The 21,306-nt window shown below is 39.2% G+C and overlaps 1 protein-coding gene across 1 annotated transcript in view; it reads left to right on the forward strand.

Moving 5' to 3' along the window:
* ENAH (ENAH actin regulator) overlaps positions 1-21,306 on the forward strand; it is a 91,914-nt gene that overhangs the window by 60,049 nt on the left and 10,559 nt on the right. Inside the window, exons 4-8 of the mRNA XM_080616054.1 lie at positions 1,024-1,035; positions 1,402-1,486; positions 16,702-17,021; positions 18,241-19,041; positions 20,870-21,177. Of these exons, the coding sequence (XP_080472180.1) occupies positions 1,024-1,035; positions 1,402-1,486; positions 16,702-17,021; positions 18,241-19,041; positions 20,870-21,177 (1,526 nt within the window). The remainder of the gene's footprint in view (positions 1-1,023; positions 1,036-1,401; positions 1,487-16,701; positions 17,022-18,240; positions 19,042-20,869; positions 21,178-21,306) is intronic.

The following is a 21,306-nucleotide window of genomic DNA, read 5'->3' on the forward strand; positions in this document are numbered from 1 at the left end:
GATTTATATCTGTGGATATCTCTTGGAGGTACTCCAAGCAAAAGTAGTCCATCCAGGGCAACATCATGTACCTTCGGTATGAGGACCTAATGCCTGGCAAAAAGACTGCGTAAAGAATATGTACAAACCCTGTAGTACACTTCCTGCTTTTATCTTCTTCTAGAAGTAAGTTCTTAGATGACTTCTAACCTGTAGGGTGCAGCAGATAGTGTACACCTCTTTAATTTTCAGCATTCGTTGTCTTCATGAGCACAGCTGTTCTGAGTAAATGTTTTTGTATAGCCTTTAAACAGGGACTTGTTTGGTGAGTCTGAGGCAGATCGCCTGTCCTTGATGTCTCAGTGTATCACACATGGTCTCTTCATGTTTTTGAATGACTTTCACAAGTTCAGATGGCAAAGAAATTTTATAGTTTGATATTTGAGATGGGAGGGATCTCATTTCAACTCCGTCACTCTAAGCAGTTTGGTGGAATCTCAGCGAGAAATTACTTGATACATTTTTGTTGGTTTTAGTTCTGCTTGCTTATAAATTCCATAATCTTTGGTATAGCTATAATCTAAATATTAATATCCTGGTTTACTGACCATTTTTACAGAAACCATTCATGGTCTAATGCATTCCATTCCACACTTTTCTATCCTTTAAAATAGTTTTGTGCTGTAAATGCATTTGTGAGGAAAATCGAAAAGCCTCTTTGCTTTTAGATGATCTGGTATATATAATTTTTGAAAGATGTATGATTGAGAATTGCTCATCAGTAAAAGTCAAAGGTGAATTTGCATGTCCTTCTTTTTAGCATTTCTTGTGCTTTGCGGAATGCACAGTTTGTTACGTTCGTGTTATGCCTCTGTTCCTTTGGACACAATACTTACCTATGCAAAAAGGAAGGTCTTTGATCCAAGCAGACAAGCTAAAATCTGAGTAAAAGTGTGACCTGTAGAAACATACTTTATCTAAGCTTCTGATGTTTTTTCTCCTGTTCTTCTTTTCTTATTTTTACTATTCCTTCCCCATTTCCAGTGTTCTATTTAGGTGAGTGTGTTAATTTTTTGAGCCTTTTCTGTTTCTCCGAGAGTACTTGTTCATTGTTTCAAGAAAATCTCAGCCTTCGGGTGCTTTTCAAAGCTTTTGTCAAGTTTCATCATATATAAAGTTTATTTTGCATTTCTGTGAAACCTTTCCATCTGTGTGAAATAAATCCATTCTGCAAATATACAAGGTAACATTTGTTGCAGTTTTTAGTTGCTGTTATTATGTTGTTGAGCTTGTTTGGCTTAAAAAGCAGAAGTAAACAGTTCTTATAATGTCATGTGGTGGCTGGCCTTTTTCCTTGATTTTTGTGCCTTTTTGCATACTGAAAGTTCAAGTCATTAATTTCTGGTCTGTCTTGACTTTTAGGTCCTACATTGCCTCGACAGAATTCACAGCTTCCCTCTCAAGTACAAAATGGTCCATCACAAGAAGAATTGGAAATCCAGAGGAGGTATGGTATTATGTGTGAACAGCTGTTCAGTTAAAGAATGTACTGACTCCTCACTGATGATGAGAAATAAATGTCAAGGACTTGCAATTACTTCCTTGCAGTAGGACAGCGTTTTTATGCATGCAGTTTTCAGCAGTGCAGCTTTCCTGTGTAAAAACTTTGACTAGATCCCATCTGTGTTCTCCACCCATCCAAACAATTCAGTTGCTGTTGACCTGTAATGAAAGAGTTGAAGATCATATGGGAAACCTTGGAAGATTTCACTGTTGTCCTTTTCAACCAGGCTAATTAATTTTTCAGTGCCTGTTGTGCCTTCAGTTTTTGACACATGCTTATAAAGAAGAAAGCAGCAAGCATGGAAGGAAGTTTTTAACCTTTAGAAGTAGAGAATTAAATCATCATGGAGAATGACAGTTTTTCTTCCTGAATGTGGATGCACTAGATCAAACATTGTTTTGGAAAGCTTGTTTGTCTTTATACTATATTAGTTCTTCAGCAAAGAAACCTTCATTTTCGGCTTTTAGTGTATGAATTTATGTAACTTTTTACTAGTTTATTTTCAGCTGTAGCAATACTGGTTGTATCTGTGCTGCCCTCAGGGAGCAGACCATGTTCCCCCGACTAGCTGGCATTCCTCCCAGCTAAGCTGTTCCCTTCAGTGTGAAGCCACTGTATCCTGTCCCATACTCCGTGGGGTATCTTTCAGACCCATAGCATTTTTAACAGACAGGGTTTTTATCAGCTCCTTTTAATAGTTGCTATGTATTAGTCATGTGCCCAAGTCCTGGGAACAGCCTTTTTTAGTTGCTATATTCCCGCTTTTGTTGCATGGCAGTGTGGGTTGGTGCTATAGGTTGAGTGTCTGGTATATGAGATGGCAAAGACTTCTAGGATAGTGCTATGAGATTGGGTTAGTGAAAACAGCAAGTCCTTGGGCTGTCTCAAGCATACTGCCTGTGGTGCAATCCTGGATTATTTTACCATCAAAATACTCCCAGGAGATTAGCTGTTCCCTTCCAGAAGGGATGCTGGGAGCGATTTAGGTCACATGCAGTACAGATGCAGGGAATAGGATCCTTGAATAAACAGGAGGTGGTCCAGATTGATGGTGTAAATGCATTTCATAGATTTCAGTGGTAACTGGAAAAAAAATACTTCAACATGTTTGCTCTAAATGGCACTGAAATGTTGCCTATTTTGATACTTTGCATTTAGTTTGTTTATGTAAAGGTGAGCAGAAACAGATAAGTAATTGGGGAATAATTCCTAATACAGATTTGATAAACTAGCCATAGGTGTTGAACAAAGTTTTGACATCAAAATAGGTCATACTTGTCGGTCTCTTCTGCAGTATGTTCTTAAATCTGAGCAGGGTCGCTTTGTCTGAAAGGTGCCTTGTTTAAAAACAAACAGCAAGAAGCTCATTACAAAGCTGTCTGTTTGATGTGTTTACGTGCAAGTCTGCTGTCATGTTAAAGGTCTTTTATGTCACTTCTTTTGACAGGCTTTTAAAAAGCTTTTTTCTTTTGATATTCTTTTCTGTTCTACAGTAGTGGCTTTTTAATATTTTTATTTCCCGTCTGTTCCTGTAGAAGGCTGTATTAATTGACATTTATAATGCTGAACACTTCTCAACAGTGTTTCAGAGGAAAGTATTTTAGATAGACATTTCTTCAGCAGAAAGTGCTGCCACATACTAAGAGCTCTGCAAGTCTCAAGTTTTTGTGCGTAAAGGGCGTATTATCAAATGGCATTCTTAAGGCTTCACTTCCTCATTTCATCAGTGTGCTCTGCTTGTTTTCATCTAATACAGTGTCCTCACTGAAGTCTGGTCCTGGTTCTGATTTGATTTTCCCCTGAAAATGGATTGACAGCTGGAATGAGTGTTTACTCATGTTGCTAGCCCAATTGTCTGTGGAAAGTCTATTGCTGTTGTGCCATTAAGCCTAAGAAGAACACATAATTTTGTTAAAACATTTCACAAATGCTTCTCTGGTCTCTTTCCTGCCGTAACTGTATGGTTATAATAGAGTTCAGTTAACTCGAAGCTGGAACTTCTCTTCGGTAGTAGCTGTCTTTCAGCTTACAGACCGTAATAACAATAGTCTTACTACCATAATGTAGAGAGTAGTAAACAGTTGGGAAGAAAAGGTTTAGGTATATATTACTTTTAACGTGTTTACAAGTGACATTTCCATTCTCAGTAAAGGGTAAAGGCAGCGTGGGCAGAACTGAATGCTGTGGGGAGCGGTAGGACTACAGGGAGCGCAAGAGAAGGGAATAAATGTTACTGTGTAGGAAGGCACATGGGATTTGTGATGGATCAGTAGAAACACAGGCTTTGCTAAGTATTGCTCATGAAATGTCTCTAAGGTTGGGTTTTGCTTAAGATGTGGCTTGGATAATAGTTGCCTTTAAGTGCTGGTCTCATCTCTCCCCTTAAGTGTACCTGGATTCAGTGGTGTCTGACTGACTCTTGTGTCAAGTTCAGGAAGACATTTTCTGGCATTATTCTAAGTCTGATAACAAAAATCTGCTCACATAGAAAGTTACAGTTGGAAAAGAAGCCCATGGGGGTCATCTAGTCCAACCCTCTGCTCAGAGCAGGGCGGATTTCAAAGTTAAATTATGTGGCTTGTAGCTTCAGGGTTTTCCTAGGCACAAGTAGAAACATTTCCTCAGAAATGTTTTGCTCGAGGAATAATGGGTGAAGAATGGCATATTAAAGAGAGCTCTTCAACTGATCCAGTGTTTTCCTTCACTTTTATAACTGGTGTTCAGGAATCTTGGGGAAATTGGGAACTAAAGAACTAAATTAGGTCATAGCCGACAAAAATCTATTATTTTGGTGCAGAGATTTTTCTTCAGTTTACAAAGGGTTTAGATATTTTGAAAGGGCTAAAGCACCAATATTACTGTGTTTATTTTGCTGCAGAGCTTGTTACTTGAATATTTGCATTGTTTTCTGTGCAGTGAGACAGTCTGTAAAGCCACTAGGACCAGATGTGTGATCTTAAACACTGAGGTTTTCATAAGGCCAAGATTACACATAGGTGCTTATTGAAATAATTTTGTCTGGTGAGTTGATAACTTTGTTACTGTCTTCTAATAAACCTTAACATACATGGAGTATGCTTTCCCTCTCAGGGAGTATTTGGAGATAACTGTGGTTTTCCTTAGCTTGCACATATTTTAAGTACAGTAATAACAAGCTTTAAAACACTACAGCCTCCATTTTCAATCCTCAGAAAATGAAGGGAAATTTTGTTATATGGGTTATTTTTCATCTTGTCACAGTGGTGTTCAGGCAGTGTTTGCAAATTCCACTGATCTGTTTGATAATGAGCCAACTTCAGTTGACATACACGTATTTGTTAATAACTTGAGTTACTTAATGTCAAATACCGTTTTAAAATATAAGATTAGTTCATGGCATGCCTGTGTGTGCTACTCGTGCATGTAAATTTACCTTCCAGCCGTGATAAATATATTGTCAGGAGTATGAGTCACTGGGTTGGTATCTAATATGACACTTGGGAATTTAATGAGTTAATGGTTATAAATAACTTCAAAATCATCACTGCTTCATAAATAAAGAAACCAAGAACACCAGAAACAGAGAAAGCCCATAGATTGTAAGGGTAATGAAGGTATACAAGCCGCCTGCTGTCCTTCAGGGGCGCAATGGACCAAAACTTGACCGACTTCTGTCGTAAGTGCTCCAAAATGTTTAGAAGTTCACAAAATGCAACAGTGGAGTATTAGTGGGGTTTATAATCATTAAATGCTTTAAGGTTGCCTGCAGTTTTAGTTTATTTCATGGATTGGGATGATACTGTTAAAGAAAACTTGGTGTGTGACTGCTAGAAAATAGTATTGATATGGTGTGGGTTTTGTAACATCTTTTGGAAGGTTTCTTATTTGTAGATAGTGCAAGTTCAGAGGCTGACATGGGTAGCAATTTCTTATTTACTGATAGACTTAAAGGAATGGTTTTTATTTTACAGATTAAAAGTATTCTTTCTGAGATTTTGCTAATCTTAATTTTTAATTACAGTAAAAGAATTTTTTTTCCCCCCATAAATCATTTATTACATCTGTAATTCCTGAACTCTTTTGGAAATGTGTGGAAATACTGAAAGAGAAAACCCTGCGTCCCCCAGTTCAATGGCAGTGTAGCTATAATAATTTTAAGGAAGGAAAGTTTGCCTGTCAGTTTTTGTCCCTGGTAGCCTGGTTTCTACCGATTTCCCACAACCCATGACCTTTCCCTAGCACTGTGGATGTACTGTTTTCTTTGCTTTTGAAATAGTGCCATTTATCCAACAGCTTATTTTGAGGAAGCAGGCTTTCTTTAAAGGCATATGGATTGATTACATTATAACTAAACAAACAGTTCTAATCTGAGATAGGCATATGAATATGATACAGTAGTTGGCTTTTTGGTTTAGGGTATCGGAGTGGTCTGTAGAATACTGTCACATGATTGTATTGTGTGCTGTGCACGTTACAAAATGGGCGTAAACCAGAGAGACTTGGTTTAGATGGAATCAAAGGAGGATTTAGTGCCTAAACTAAGGGTTTCCAGCAGCTCAATCTTTCAAGTGTAGTTGGTAGTTTAGTGACTTTTAGTTAATTTTCAAGTTGAGCTTGCTGAGGTACTTTCATGGGACACCCTGCAGCCGTTTGGATCTTTCCAGCCTCTGCATTGCATACTAGGACAGGAGACAAAGGGAGACAAAAGCAGAAAGACCCACCAGTCAGTATTGTTAATCTCATCCTGAAGACTCTTTTTCCTTGCCCTCAAAGTTTCTGGAAAACAGACTTCTAGTATAATATTTTTTTTTAGTGCCTCTCATTTTCTTTCCATTCACAGTTTCTTCCAGTTCACAGAAAAGTTTTCCTTAATGCTGTCAAGTCTAGCTCTCAGAGACTTAATAACTGGCTTTATGGAGAAGTAATGGCTGCTGTCTGGTTACAGTAGTGAATAGAGGTAGATGTTGGGTACCATTGACATGTTTAGCAGACTGAGAAAGAGCACTCATTAACCAGTCTTCTGATTACATTGACAAAATTGCTCTGAAATCCTACCGCTTATGCAAAATTCTCAGTTCTGTAGGTTTTTTTCTGTTTAATACAAACCATGGTATTAGGATTAAAAACTGTTGCACTTTTTTGCATAGTTTTAGTTATTGTGGTTCCCTGTTATAAGTTCTGTCCTGACCATACTCACTCAAATATACCACTGAGAGGGAGCTGCCAGTGAAAGTAAATTTTTCTACCACTGAGATTCTTGGGGTTTTCTAAACCTTTATGTGCACAGATGACTTCCTGCAATCTGGCTTCTGCCAAAAAAGTTCAAGTGTTCTGTTCAGTTTACATAATATATTGAAAGATCAAGGTGAGGAAAACTAGGCTTGATGAGGTTTGATCAAAGAGTATTAATAGATCCCTTTGTCTGTTAGAATTCTTAGATCTAATAACCTTTAGGTTTATAGTTACCTCTTCACGTCTTCATTGTGTGGCTGGTTACAAGTTTTTGCTTGACTGATAAAACCTAGTTCTTAATTTTCTTATTTCCAACTAATGCGTTTTGAGTTTATAGAGGCTTATTGCTAGACCTTAAATCCCTTTTGATCAAGGAAATGAAAGCTTGTTAGCTTGACTTTGGTAATGTGAAAAGCTTTAGAACTACTTTTGAAGAAAAGAATAATTTGCAAAAGCAGAAAGGCTGTTCATGAGGTGTTCCTTTGGCTTCAGTAATGCAGTTGACAGATACCAAGAAGGAATTTCCTGGTTAGGGTGGAAGAGAGGAGGAGCGCTGTGAAAGTGTGAGGAGCATAAGAACAGGCAGTTCTCATTGGGATTGGGAGCAGTCAAATTTTATTTCGTGTTTTGTTGACCAAAGCAAGTCGTTGCTGCTGATGCGAGTTGAGTACAAAGGAGAACAGGAGGAGTTGGGTGATGTTGCAGATTTTCGTGATCAAAAAGGAATGAGAAATAATACATAACAACTGTCCTGGTTTTAGACATTTCTCAGGGAAAAAACCTGTTAACCTGTAGACCATATACTAGTTTTCAGGATGTCTTAACACTAATGTATGGGAAAAATCAAATTGGCAGTGGAAGTGTTACATGTAGTAGCGATCTGTCAGTCAGGGGAAAGCTACTTGAACATTGGAAATAGCTATAATGACTTTGAGATTTGCTTAGTGTTTCAAAATCATCATAAAGTGGTCAGTTAAATGCCTTCATAATTTTGCATTAAATTAGGTGTAAACTGTTCTTTGATATATTTTGTTTTAAAGACATGATTTGAAACAGTCTCACCTTTCACTACTCTTTAAAGAACTAGAGGTCCACCACTGTTGAAACTGCAATTGTCAGTTCCAGAATATATGCATAAACTCACTTGCCTTTGAACAGTCAAGCTTTGCAGATCATCTAAGTATCTTTTTCTTGCTCATTTTATCAAGCTGCCTGCCTCTTGTCTGGGTTTCTCTGAAACAATGTGCAGTATGTTCAGGTAGGAGTTGTCTGGACTGTCTAGCACTTAAAAAAGCTAACTCGGTAAGCAGGGAGACCATATAGCAGGAATTCAGCTTAGATAGTGCAAAGTGAAGCTCATGCAACTGATAGCTAAGGAAAGTGCAAAGGAGTTAAATATTGATTGCTTCTGCTGATGTTATTGGTGCATCGAGTGTACTTTTTAGTAATGAAGATTCTTGATCTCAGTGGTGGCTGCCTGTGTTTGATGGAAATTTGCTTTATGTTATGTTTGTTTATGTTATGATTTAGGTTGTATTTTGTCTTCGTAAATGAATTACGAAACTGGGTGGTGGTGGTGGTGGTGGTTCATTCCATGATACGTAAGTGTTGAAGTGTAGGCCTTGAGATATGTATACCGTAGGTTTACGTGACCATACAGGAGAGTGAGCTCTGTGGTAAATGCTGAATTTTGGCATGATAAATAAATATTAAAGATAGAATAGCAAGTTTCACATTGACATTCAGTTTTTATTATTCAGATAAGTTCCTGCAAATCTGAAGGGCCACCCAGGACACATCTTTTTCTGAACTTGCGTGGAAGATGACCAGAAGATTAAGCTATTAAAACTCAAACTAGCAGCCAAGTTCCGAATAACTTGCTAAAGAACTTTTTCATCTTTTCCCTATAAATGGTTTTAACAGTGAATAAAGCAGGTTGACTGTATCCAGTTAAATTGATGTCCATAGAGTGCATGCAGATCCTTGCAATTGCAAGGTAGATGCTCTTGTGTAGACGACAGCATGCTCAGATGGAGCTGAGGTCATCCTGCATCTGGTGCTGGCGCCTCTCGCTCAGCTACTCATTGTGTAGCCTGTTTGCAGGCAGCTGCTCTGTTTGTTGCAGTGACTCAGTGGTGGGAGGAGGACAGCCATCATGTGAGATGTATTCTCGTAAGTAGTGACTGTTGTATTAGATAATGGTATCTGTGCCCACATGCTGGGGTTTTCTGCATTTTAGAATAAAACTCCAAACATCACTGTCTTGTTTATTGCTCCATAGATTGAGGCAGGGTTAGAGAAGCTGGTGCAAGAGCTTGGAACAGCCCTGAAAGCTGGTCATTGCAATGCAGATTTTTAAACTGGTGAACGTATTTTAATGGTTAAATGTATTTTAATATTTATTTAATTAGTAAGCATAAGTTTAATGGCCAGATCAGCAGCACAGTTTGAACAACTTCAAACTCATCAATCCAAACTCATTGGTTTGGATTGATGAGTCCAGGTTCAGTTATAGTTGATATTACATACTTAACTTTCGAACTTTGACACAGAAGCATTATTCCTAGATTTCTTGTTGATGTTGGGTTATAAAACATAAATTAAAAACAAAAAAACCCACCTAATGACGCACAGAATGGAAGATGCATACATTTGTTGAATAGTTTTGTATAATCACATTCGGTTTCTTATACAGAATGTCTTAATGGTAACTTTCAGAATAGTTAGTGCAGAATATTACTCCAACATTTTAAGCTAGCAGTAGTCTAGCAACGTTCATGCTGCCTTTTGGGTGTCACCATTATGTCTCTTCTGTGGTGCCACATTTGTTTTAGAATAGGTAACATCACAAGCAAGAAACCATTTTCAAAACCAGCAAAGACCAGTGTGGGACACAGACCTGCAAATCTCCCCTCAAGTGCATCTGTTTGATGATTTTTAATTCCATGTTATTTTTTTTAGTGGCTCAAGTGATGGGTTTTGGTGTCCTCTTTCATTACACTCATTAGTGGTATTTTTTTCCCCAATCCTTGTTGTATCTTCAAGCAAACAAAACAGGGATGTTCCTATTGATTTTTCTGCCTGATTTGACGCCCTGCTTTGACCCCAGGTTTTCAGCCAGGAAACAGTGGGCTATGAAATGAGTGTGTTCATAAATGATGACTAACAATTGTCAGATACTATGTATTTTCTGCCTGCAGCTGACCTCTTCACTCAGGGCAGCAATTACTTCAGTCAGGTCTGTTCCTCAAGATGTTTTGTTTTCTGCTGGCTTTGTCTTGGATCTTTGTCTTCTACAGTGAGTTTTAAAATGAAATACTTCAAACCAGTTTCTGTTATCTTGGAATGTCTACCAACTCAGTGCCTGTTGAATTTGGATATGATACAAAGATGCTTTTGTCTGTATTGTTCATGGAAATACTTCTGGTTTAATGTATCTGGCTTCGTGACAAGAAGCCTTTCCGGTTTGTGGCAGAATTCTGTTACTTAGGTTGATATATGGCTGTCTTGGTGCAGTTTCCTGTCATCTTTTTAGGGGAAAAAAAAAAAAAATAAAGGCTTGATCTTGCATCCAAAAGCAAAGCAAGCTAGTGTTAGAATCCTGAGGATTTATGTGAATGTACAGAAAAGCTTCCAGTTGAGGAAACAAGGTGACCTGCCAGAGCAGACAGTTATTTGCTATCGCAAACTGTTTCAGCAATGGATTTGTTACATGTAGGATTTTGATCTTGGTGCCCCGGTGACAACAGCTCTGGTTTTTGATACCATGGGGTTGCTTAATGTCTAGGCATACTTTCTCTGGTGGCAGGACAAAAACTGAGACACGTGTGGTAACTCTTCTGCTGATGACCAAGATACAGGCTTAAATGTGAGAAATGTTCCAGAAAAGGATGGGTTCTCTCTGGCTGTTAAGTCTGCTCTGACCCAGAATACTGTTTTACCAGTAAACACTGAAGTTTCTTGATCTAGTTGAGATCTCTTGTCTTCCCTTCACCCCACATGGTAATGGCTGTATTTTGATACAATTGGTTGAGGCTTCAATTCTTTTGATTGAGTTTTTAGCAGAGGGACCAGAGGCTCTCTTGTCAGTCATTCACCTCTAAGAGCAGAAGCAAAAACAACCACCTGTTTCCCACCCACTGCCTCCAATACAGACCTAAAGATAATGGATAGTATTAACTTGGGACAGATTCCTAGTTGATGATGACACACAGTAGTTGTTAAATTGTAGTGATGTGACCTGCCAAAGGCATAATACCTTCGTGTACATGTGGTATCAGCTTATTTCATGTAACATCAAGAGGAAAGAAAGGAACGCTTCTTATTTCCTTTTATGATCTGATTCAGAACAAACTAGGAAGGCTTTGTGTGTACCTGTGAAAATTAACTGCAGTTCTGTTTTGCAGTCAGGGTGTAGGAGAAATCCTAAACACTTTCACCATCGTGGGATATAGGGTTGGGGTTTTTTTCAGCAGGGATACAACGGTGTGTATGTAACTCTGCTCACTGCATTTTTCTCCTTGTTATTTCAAGAATGTAGTCATGTTCCTGATTCTTGGCTGACCAGAGAACTGCAGGATTAAAGGTGATAGAGTTAAAAGTCACAAGTTACTGTTCTAAATATGATTCTTTCTTCATCCTCTGACAATGCCTCCTCATACCTCCTTAACTGGATAAAAGTGTAAGGGCAAGAGGAAAAATAATTGTAAAAGCTGTTGTGATGTCAAAGTAAGTTTATTTAAAAACATCACCACCAATCAATCCATAAATAAAAATTTTCAAGAGCCTCTCCTGCCCAAACACCCCACAGGGAAGTTTCCAAAGTTGCTTTTGGCATGAAACTAATGAAAAGCCAGAAAGGAAGTTTCATGAATAGGATATGTGATAAAGCTAGCAGCTGTTCTGAAATTCTGAAGTTGGCTATTTGAATCTAAACCCATATGTAACAGAACCTTGTATATGATTGTGCTGTATAGTTTTATAGCAATCTCAGCTATTCAGTGTAAATTAGCTCTTAGATTCTAGTAATTAAAATAATTAGAATCCCTTTGCCTTAGCATCATGAGCAGTTTGTTACAAGATGGCTTTCTGAGGCATTTGTAGTACCTTTTTAGCTTTTTCGAATGTTGTCCTAGTAGCTATACCATGCTTTATAAGGCTGAAGGATTTTCATGTATTGCTTTCATGATGTTCTTGAACATTCCCATGCTTTAGAACTAGCAAAGTCCTGACATTTCAGAAATGCTTTAATTGTTGTGTAGCGACTCTTCGTAATCTACTAATGCTTTTGCATAATATAATTGAGATCTCTGACAAAACTTTAAAACCACATTATCTAGTGCTAACTAAACAAACCCCGGGGGGGGGGGGGGGGATTTAATGCAAACAAATTTGTTCTCTCTTTTCTTTAATAAGCAAAATGAGTTCTTAATCTTTTAAGCTACGGCTTTAACACTTATAAACTAAGAAAGATCTCCAGCTTAATGAAATTCAGCCTTGCTCATTAAGTTGTGTGAAAGCAACTTGATTGCATTACTGACATACTGATCTTTTGCCCTGTGCCACTTGTGGTTTTTTCTATTTGAAAGGTTTATGAAAATTGTTAAAAAGACTTCTAAAATGTAGTGGGTTGTGAGGTATGGGTTTGGTTTGGGGGTAGCGGTGGGTTTTGTTTGATTTGCTTTTCAATACATATTATATGTATGCTTCAGCAATACATAATGAGACTAAACTTAAAATTATTCTCAACAGTGATGTATTTCATCTTACGTTTTACTGCATGGGAATTTTATGTAAGAAATGTTTGCAAGGTATTTTGCTGCCCTCTCTTGGTAGAGCTTTTGTATCATAAGCAAAGTGCTTGTTTTGTTCATAGCTTTTACTTGTACATTTCAAATTCTGTTTTCATTGCTTTATTTCCTGAAGAAACTGAAGATGAGGATTGTTTTACAAAAATAAAATGTTAAACACTGAGGGGTCACCCACGATTTATTTAATAATGAGAACTTCTCATTCAGGTCCTGTGTAGATGACTGTGATTATCTCACTGCCTCTTATCTATATCTTAGTAGACAGCCAGTGCAGTTTGATGGCATGGGTTGCTGACTGAAATGTTTTACTTAGCTCAAGCTTAAAGCCTTAAACCACTTAGGTACATTTTGCTATGATATGTGGGCACTGTGTGTCTTCATAGCTCTCTGAAGAGGAGAAAACACCCAGGTAAGCTTCAGGAATGTATTAAAACATACTGAGATAACTAGTCAATCCAAACCTGCATCTGCAATTATGCTGTAATTGCATAAAATGCATGCCTAAATCAAAATTGCATGTAATTACATGCCCTATGGAGACTCACATCCCCACCTTTCCCGTATATAGTACATACCTACACACACATGTGTGCTTACCTTTCTCCATAGTTAGAAAAGCTTTAAGTGAAACCCTTCTCAGCCAGGGCAAACATCGTGAATACTTCCCTCTGGTACTCTTCCATCTCATGGCTATTTTTGGTTCAACTACTTCTTGTGCATGATGCAGTTTCTATTTCCTAAATGACCTCCTGTGGCTTGTTTTTTGTTGTTTTAGTTTTTTTCCATGTGGGCTTTTTCTCTTTGAATTGCTTTTGCAAGGATTTCCGTAGTTTATCTGCCTGATGTGCAGAGATGCTCTCTTCTTTTCAGCTTTGCTCTTACTAGTTGCATCAAATCTTCCCTCCCAACTGTTGTATTACAATGCCCTCATTGCTCAGGATTTTATAGACCTCCAGTTGTCTTTTCCAGAATCCAGGATTCCAGCTTCTTTAGTTATTTTAAATGGAAACCGTTTGGTACGTTTGATCACAGTGTTGCTGCTCTTTGAACATGTTCAGTTCTGCCTTTTTCCCCTTCTGAGGTGGGAACAGAGATGTGGGGTTCATGAAGCAGATGATGGTATCTTCTGTACTGCTCTGTAATCCTTTCCTAACGTGTAGCATCTGGTTTATGTTTTTGAACAGAAAATGTTGATGAATGGATGTGGTCATAGAGCTGCCTGTTTTAACACTAGTATCTCTCTCCTGAGTCAGCAGTCGACTCAAAGTCCAACATTTTATATATGAATTCAGCAGATTCTCCCTCTCTTCCCTGCATCAGTTAATATCTCAGTTGAGTTTTATTTGCTAATTTTGTTGCCCAGTCACTTGGAATTAGCGATACATCAGTAGTTCTTCATAATCAGCCCGTCATCCTTGCTGTCCTAAATAACCTAATATTAAGGAGCTTATTCAAGAGCACCTTGCTGTTTCTTTTCCACATTGCTTATGAAAATACAAAATGGCACAGCTCTTGGTTTGGCTTATTCTGGAACTGCCTTGGTGATGCTCGTCTTATGTGAGAAGTGACCTATATCGAGTTTCTATTTCTCTAAAGAGGTGAAGAATTTAAGGAAAGGAAACTTTAAATACCTGGCATCTGCTTCATGTGTTGTTAAACTTTGCAGATTGATACCTTCTAGTTTTATAAACTAAATATGACATAGAATGTTTATGACCTCAAATGCCATATCTACATTTATTTTTAGGTTTAACAGTGTGTACATTTCTAAGTAGAATATACTAATTTCTGGAAAATAAACAAAAATGAGTGAGCAAAATAAAGCTGCTTTGGAGTCTGTAAATATTGACTCCTGCTCTGAATAGCCATTTAGCTACAAACATACATACTTCCACCTCCTCTTTACAAAAAAAGAGCCAAAGATGACCAAGCTGAAGTTAGCCAGGATGGAAACGCTGCTTTCCTCTAATAATAGATTTTATCCAAGGGGAAAAGAGCACATAGTAAAAACTATTTATTTATTTAGTTAGTTAGTTTTACAGAGCAAGCAAAATACAGAGCAAGCAAAAATGTAATGCCAAAAACACTTCTACCATATCTTTTGGAGCTTAAATTTCTGTGGCTTATACTGTATTGTCTTGATACTTATAGCAATCCTCTACTGGTTCCAAATTTGTGTCAGTCAGTTACCAGACTTCTTAGTGGACTTCTGAGGCAAAAAATCGAGAATTTAACAAGCTGAATGTCAACCCTAATTTCTTAGTGACTGATGTTACAGCTTTATTATATGGGAGAGCAGGAGCTGAGGGAAGAAGTGGTACTACAGCAGAGCTATTTTGGTGCTTCTTAAGATGTTGGGTAACGAATTCAGTAAAGGAAAAGTACTTTTGCTGTACATAACTGGAACTTAATTTCTTACAGTGATTTTGAAATTCCAACATTGTTTATGAAAGAAAAACATTGGTCTGAAAGAGAATGGACTTCAGTATTTAACAGTGCATGGGATGGGGTTTCCTGTTCTGCCAGTATTTTCTGGGCATGAATAAGAGTGAAATAGCTGCAGTCCCCTTCAGTTTTAGACTTCAGTTTTATATGGCTCTAAGCATATAGTATAGAATTACTGATGACCTTTCCAAATCAGATTGCCCAGTGGCAGTCTATACAAAACACATACCTAGTAGTTCATGGTGTTAAAATTTAGGTCTCCTTTTTGCTTTATACTTAAAAGCTGGCTGTACTTTGTATTTGTTGAGAAGCTATCTTCAGTTTTCATCTTAAAGCTTGCAGCCATTTTTTCCTGCCATGCTTAATATACAAGCTTTTTGTTTTAAGCTTATTGGGTTCTTTTTGGAAAAGAACAACTCAGAGGATAAAAACTAACAGCATTTTCAGTGATATGCACTGACAAGAACATACTGGCCACAGCTTGGAAGAGAATGTGCCTAATTCTTGTTTCGATAATAAGCTCTCCCAGGAGATGAAAAAGCTTTGGAAATCAAAAAGCTGTTATTTTAGCTTACTAGATACATGTATCTTTTAAACTTAATTTACACCCTTCAAACAACCTGAACAAAATATAAAACAAGTGAGGAAAAGACACTAGAGGGTTGTTTACAGCTTTTCCCACTGTATTTTCATAGAATCGTGGTTTGGGTTGGAAGAGACCTTAAAGCTTACCCAGTTCCAACCCCCTGGCCATGGGCAGGGACACCTTCCACTAGAGCAGGTTGCTCCAAGCCCCATCCAACCTGGCCTTGAACTCTGCCAGGGATGGGGCAGCCACAGCTTCTCTGGGCAACCTGTTCCAAAGGGAAGTTTTTGCAGGAAAGTCCGTCCTTTCAGCCGAGCTAGTGGCTTTGGCAACAAATTGTGCACAATTTCTTCTTACCTATAGGAAGTTCTTTGTCTCCTCTGCCTTGCTTTTACTTGTTTTCCTCTTCTCCACATCTTCCCACTATCTGCTTTCCTTTGCAAAGACTCCCATGAGCTGGAAACCCTGCCAGCTCCCTGCAGGCTTCCTTGGCTGCTGCACCCAGGATCTTTTTCTGACCATGTCCAGTTTTCCCCTGCCTTCAGGGTCTTCTTGCCTTGATGCTGGTTAAGTTGTATGTGCGTGTAGTATTATGCAAGTGGAGACAGATGTGTGCATTTTGATGCTTCTAAAAAATTTTGATAAATACTAGCTTACTATCTGAAAAACTTTGTTTGGGGCTGGTTTTTTCTAAGAAGTATTTGTATTACTGCTGTTTCACTGTACTTTTATTCACTGCTTCACAGTATAAAATACTGTGCAAAGAACAAATATAACTCCACATCCCAAAGTGGGAAGATTGTATCAGTTAGTAAATGAGCAACAGCAGCTTTCTATTCTTATCTCTTGAAAGCTGTCTCTCAATGTTAAATTAGTTAAGAGGAAATTGGATATATGATTTTGTTACTGTAGACATAATAAAGCTATTATCCAGCTCAGAAAAATGACATGTGGAATTAAGAGTTTTATGTAGGTACAAATGCTGTGCGTGTGTTCTTGCTGGTGCAAAGACTGTTTATTAGTTTATCTCTTGTCCTCTTAACAGTTGCTTGATACTGATTTTCGCTTTGCAGCTTAGTCTTTTTCCCTTTTTTCCACGATTGTAGACAGTTGCAAGAGCAACAGAGGCAGAAGGAGCTGGAACGGGAGAGGCTGGATCGTGAACGAATGGAACGGGAGAGGCTGGAGAGAGAGAGGCTTGAAAGGGAAAGACTTGAAAGAGAGCGCCTAGAACAGGAGCAGCTGGAGAGAGAACGGCAAGAAAGGGAACGGCAAGAGCGCCTAGAAAGGGAGAGACAAGAGAAGGAGAGGCAGGATCGAGAGAGACTTGAACGACTTGAACGGGAAAGGCAAGAAAGAGAACGGCAAGAACAGTTGGAAAGGGAACAGTTGGAATGGGAAAGAGAGAGAAGAATTTCAAATGCTGGTAAGACTTTCAAAACAAAGTGTATTTGAGTACCAGATTACTCTTTATGTGTTTGGGTGATGGAGTTGGGAGAGAAGCAACAAAGGGCAGTGAGTACAACTGTGTAACAACAGTCAGTATTTCAGGCTTCTGTTTGCTGAAATTGCTTCCTTTTTCTATGGCAAGAAGTCCAAGAGCTTTGGCTTTCCTGTCATAATTTTCCATTAACTCTGAAATAAAATTATTTGCGCTACTTGCTTCCTCCATTGCCATAGTTTGATCGCTTGAAGTGCTTGAATCACATTGGGTGCCTCCAACATAGGTTAAAATATGATGAGTTGCTAAATACCATGTCATTGTTTGCTCTATTCAACAAGATGTATTCTCATTACATAATCGGGGGGGGAGCCGGGGGAAACCCTCCTTAAACATATCGGGTTGAATGTATTAATGTAGAAGGTATGTAACTATATAAGGCGAAGTAATAGTGCAAGAAATGCATTTCAGAATGAAGTCTTGTTTAATTCAGCGTTGTAGTAACACTTCAGTGAAGTGTATTGTATCTGCTTGTAGATAAGATAATACACTGCCTGTGGAAATGTATCAAGTGATAGCTGAAAGCCTTCGCATTTTGGTAATATAATGGAACATTAGTCAAGCATTCGGTTGTTCTTTAGTAACAAACTCAATCTACATAACTCAGCTCCTAGTAGGAATCAAGGAACACTATGTGAGAGCTGTCACTTTAAAGCAGAGGATTTTATTGGTATTTTTATTCCCAGTACTTTCAAGTTTGCAATGGAGCTTTTTCTGGGGAAGAGAAAGATGATACTTGCTGCCTATGGTATGAGTTTTGTTAGTGGAGTTGTAACAGATGTTAAGATCACTACACTTGCTTGCAGTTTGCAACCAAACAAGAAGATAAAAGCTGATAAAAGACTCATTAATCAACCCTATGCCTAATCCATCTCACAGATGGGATTTGAGAAATCTTATTCTAGAACATGCTTGTAAATTCAAATGTTGGCACAAAAATAGTTGGTAAAACTTACAAGCAGCTGTTGATAATATGTGAAACTTTCCTAACAGTATTTTCACTTGTGCCTAATCCTCTGATACTAACTGTAGTCTACGTTTATACATTTTGTTTGAATGCTGGTTTTGTTGCTTCATTAGCTCCCTTTTTCTCTTTCTCCTTTTTTTATCCTGCCTTTGCTGCTGCTTTCCATCTTCTGTCCAGCTCCATCTTTCGACAACTCCCCGTATAGCACTCCACTTCCTGAATACTCCAGTTGCCAGCCTCCTTCAGCACCTCCTCCATCTTATGCAAAAGCAGTCTCAGCACCAATGTCAGAGGCCACACCGGAGTACGCTGTAGTGACTTCTGCACCACCGACTTCCACTCCCCCTACACCGCCTCTAAGGCACTCTGCATCACGTTTTGCTACATCTTTAGGCTCAGCTTTCCACCCTGTTCTCCCCCATTATGCTACGGTTCCTCGTCCACTGAACAAAAGTTCTCGGCCCCCTTCACCTGTCAATGCCATGGCGACTTTGCCTCCAAATACAAAGCCTGTTGCCTGGTCCGCACCCAGTTTTGCCCCACTTCCCCCATCTCCTCCAGTAATGATAAGCAGTCCACCAGGCAAAGCTACTGGTCCGAGACCCGTCCTCCCAGTGTCGGCTTCTAATCCAGTGACCCAAGTGTCCACGTCTCCCACGGCTCCTAACGGGCTTCCTGAAAACCTGGCTTATCCGGTTCCTTCACCTTCTACCTCAGGTCCAACGCCGCCTCCGCCGCCTCCTCCCCCCCCACTGCCTTCCTTTCCGCCTCTGTCACTCTCTGGACCTCAAGCTTCTCCTTCTCCCAACTCCCCGAATGCCTCGACTCCCTCATCCAAGCCTAGTGTTCTCCCTTCTCCCTCTGCAGCTACCCCTGCCTCTGTTGAGAACTCTCTAAACTCTGTGCTGGGAGACTCCTCTGCTTCTGAGCCAGTCTTGCAGGCAGCCTCTCAGCCGATTGAACCTACGACCCAGCAGGGTAAGGCTTTCTGTTATTGCTACTAATGCACTAATCAGGAATGCAGTCGAAACCAGTTGGTATCAAAGCCTGTAACTGCCTCGAAGAATTAATACAATGGCTCCAAAGTTGCAGTGATCTTAATACCACAATGAAATACCAGTTGGAAGATGGGGTAAGGGACACTTTAAGGCTCTGTGGAAAAGAGCCGGCGTTTTGTGGCCTGTCATGAGTAAAATGCTGGTTTCTTGAAGCACTCCACAAGAACAGAGCTTGTCAGATACTTGCTTGGTAAATCTTGCACTGTTGGTTTATTTGGAACATGGTGTTAACAGGCTAATAACAATCATCATTCATTTCCTGATGGCAGCCAGCATGGAAGAGCGAATGTGCAGCTTTGGAAACGTGAATGGCCTTAAGTGAAGAGTAATCTAAACCACTTTGATACTCCAGGTAGTTTCAAATTTAGGAAGTAGTATGTGACACCAACAGAATTTCTTTCTGGATAGTGGTCATATTCTGATACATGGCTTTATGCATGTGTGTATATATATATATATATATATATATAAAAACCAGGTCTCCTGTAGTATTCTACCAGCATAGCTGAAGGTGACAGTCTTAATGGACACTCTACCAATATGACAGAAATGTGTTTTACATGGATGTAAATGTCTTTGTTAACCTGAACACTGCTTTTATATTAATAGATTTAGGTCTTTATACATAGGTCTGCAGTAGCTCAGCTAAAGGCGTGGACAGAGAAGCTCCTGGGAGATGAGCAGACAATGGCTTCATCCCACATGAGCCATGCAGAGTAGATCCTGTTTATACCCTCTTGTCTTAAATGAAGGTGTGAGCTACTCTGAGATGGAGTAGAAATTGGGTGAATGGCCTCAACGTGTAGTATGGAATAAAAGAGTCAGTCAGCACTTGGATGCTGAGTTGACACCAAGAGAGCGTAAAGGGCTTTTAAATTTACACAATGGTCATCAGGGTAGGAAACCAGGAAGACTTGTGTGTGAAATTTCTGCCTGTAGACATGGCTTAAGGTAGTTGCTCAGCATTTTTAGTAGCTCATGGCAGTTTGGGCGAGGCAGGGGGAGGATGTGTGGGGCTGTTTTCTTAGTCACAATTTCTTAAACTGTTCCTATAATAATAACACAGGGATCATCACAATAGTGTTTCTTCAAAACACATTTTTGTATTGCATATCAATGCAAATTTAAAGTATCAAAGGAATCAGAGATAAATAATAGAAGAACTTGTTCCCATCAGCTTAAAACATGTCAGTCTTCTAACTCACTAATTAGCATTTCTATTAAATTATTAAACTTTATTCCTGGAATGTTCTTTATAGGAAAGATTTTTATATAGCTTAGAACATGTTGGAACTTAAACTGTTCCAGGGTTCAGATGTTTGGGTGGAGTGTTAAATGCCTGTTAGTAGAATCAGAAGTCACTCTGTGGTAGCACCATTTGAACACACAGATTGTTCCTACGCAGTACGATGCTCGTGCCTTACTTGACTCTTTATAAAAAGCTTTGCCTGTTTCCCAATGTAAGATTCTTCTTGGTTGCAGCACAGAACCTTACTGGAGGGGTTTTGTATGTAAATGTCTCTGAAGCTGTCTGTTCTCTCATAGCATAACTGTCATCTTTTCAGTGCGTTTAATAGGAATACTTCTCTCCTGCTGAAACTTGCAGTGTTTCCTTGCTTATAAAAAGGACCCTTACCAGTATACATACAGTCTCATACACTGAGCAAAAGAACCAGTATTTCAATAGAAATAAGACCTTTATTTTCTAAATCCTTAATACAGTCTACGTGTTTTCTCTTTGATACTAGGTGTTGTCCAAGGACCACCTGCACCTCCTCCCCCACCACCTTTGCCCCCTGGCCCAGCTCAGTCTTCAGTAGCAGCCCCACCTCCTCCTGGCCCACCACCACCACCTCCACTTCCACCTTCGGGGCCTCCGCCACCGCCGCCACCACCTCCTCCACTTCCTAGCCAAGCTCCTTCTGTTCCCCTTCCACCTCCTGCTCCCCCTCTTCCTGCCTCTGGATTTTCAGTGGGATTCGTGTCCGAAGAAAATCGCCCTTTAACTGGACTAGCAGCTGCACTCGCTGGAGCCAAACTTAGGAAAGTCTCACGGGTAAATACAGCTCTTGTTTCTTTCTCCAGTTCTTGCCTCTTAAGTCCTGTCTTCCTGAGCTGTTTGTAATTTTCGTTCAAGATGAGTAACAGTATTAACACTTTCGGGGTAGGCTTGCTTCATTACTAA

The sequence above is a fragment of the Psittacula echo genome (genome assembly GCF_963264785.1).
Source record: "Psittacula echo genome assembly, chromosome: 4".
Lineage (NCBI taxonomy): Eukaryota > Metazoa > Chordata > Aves > Psittaciformes > Psittacidae > Psittacula > Psittacula echo.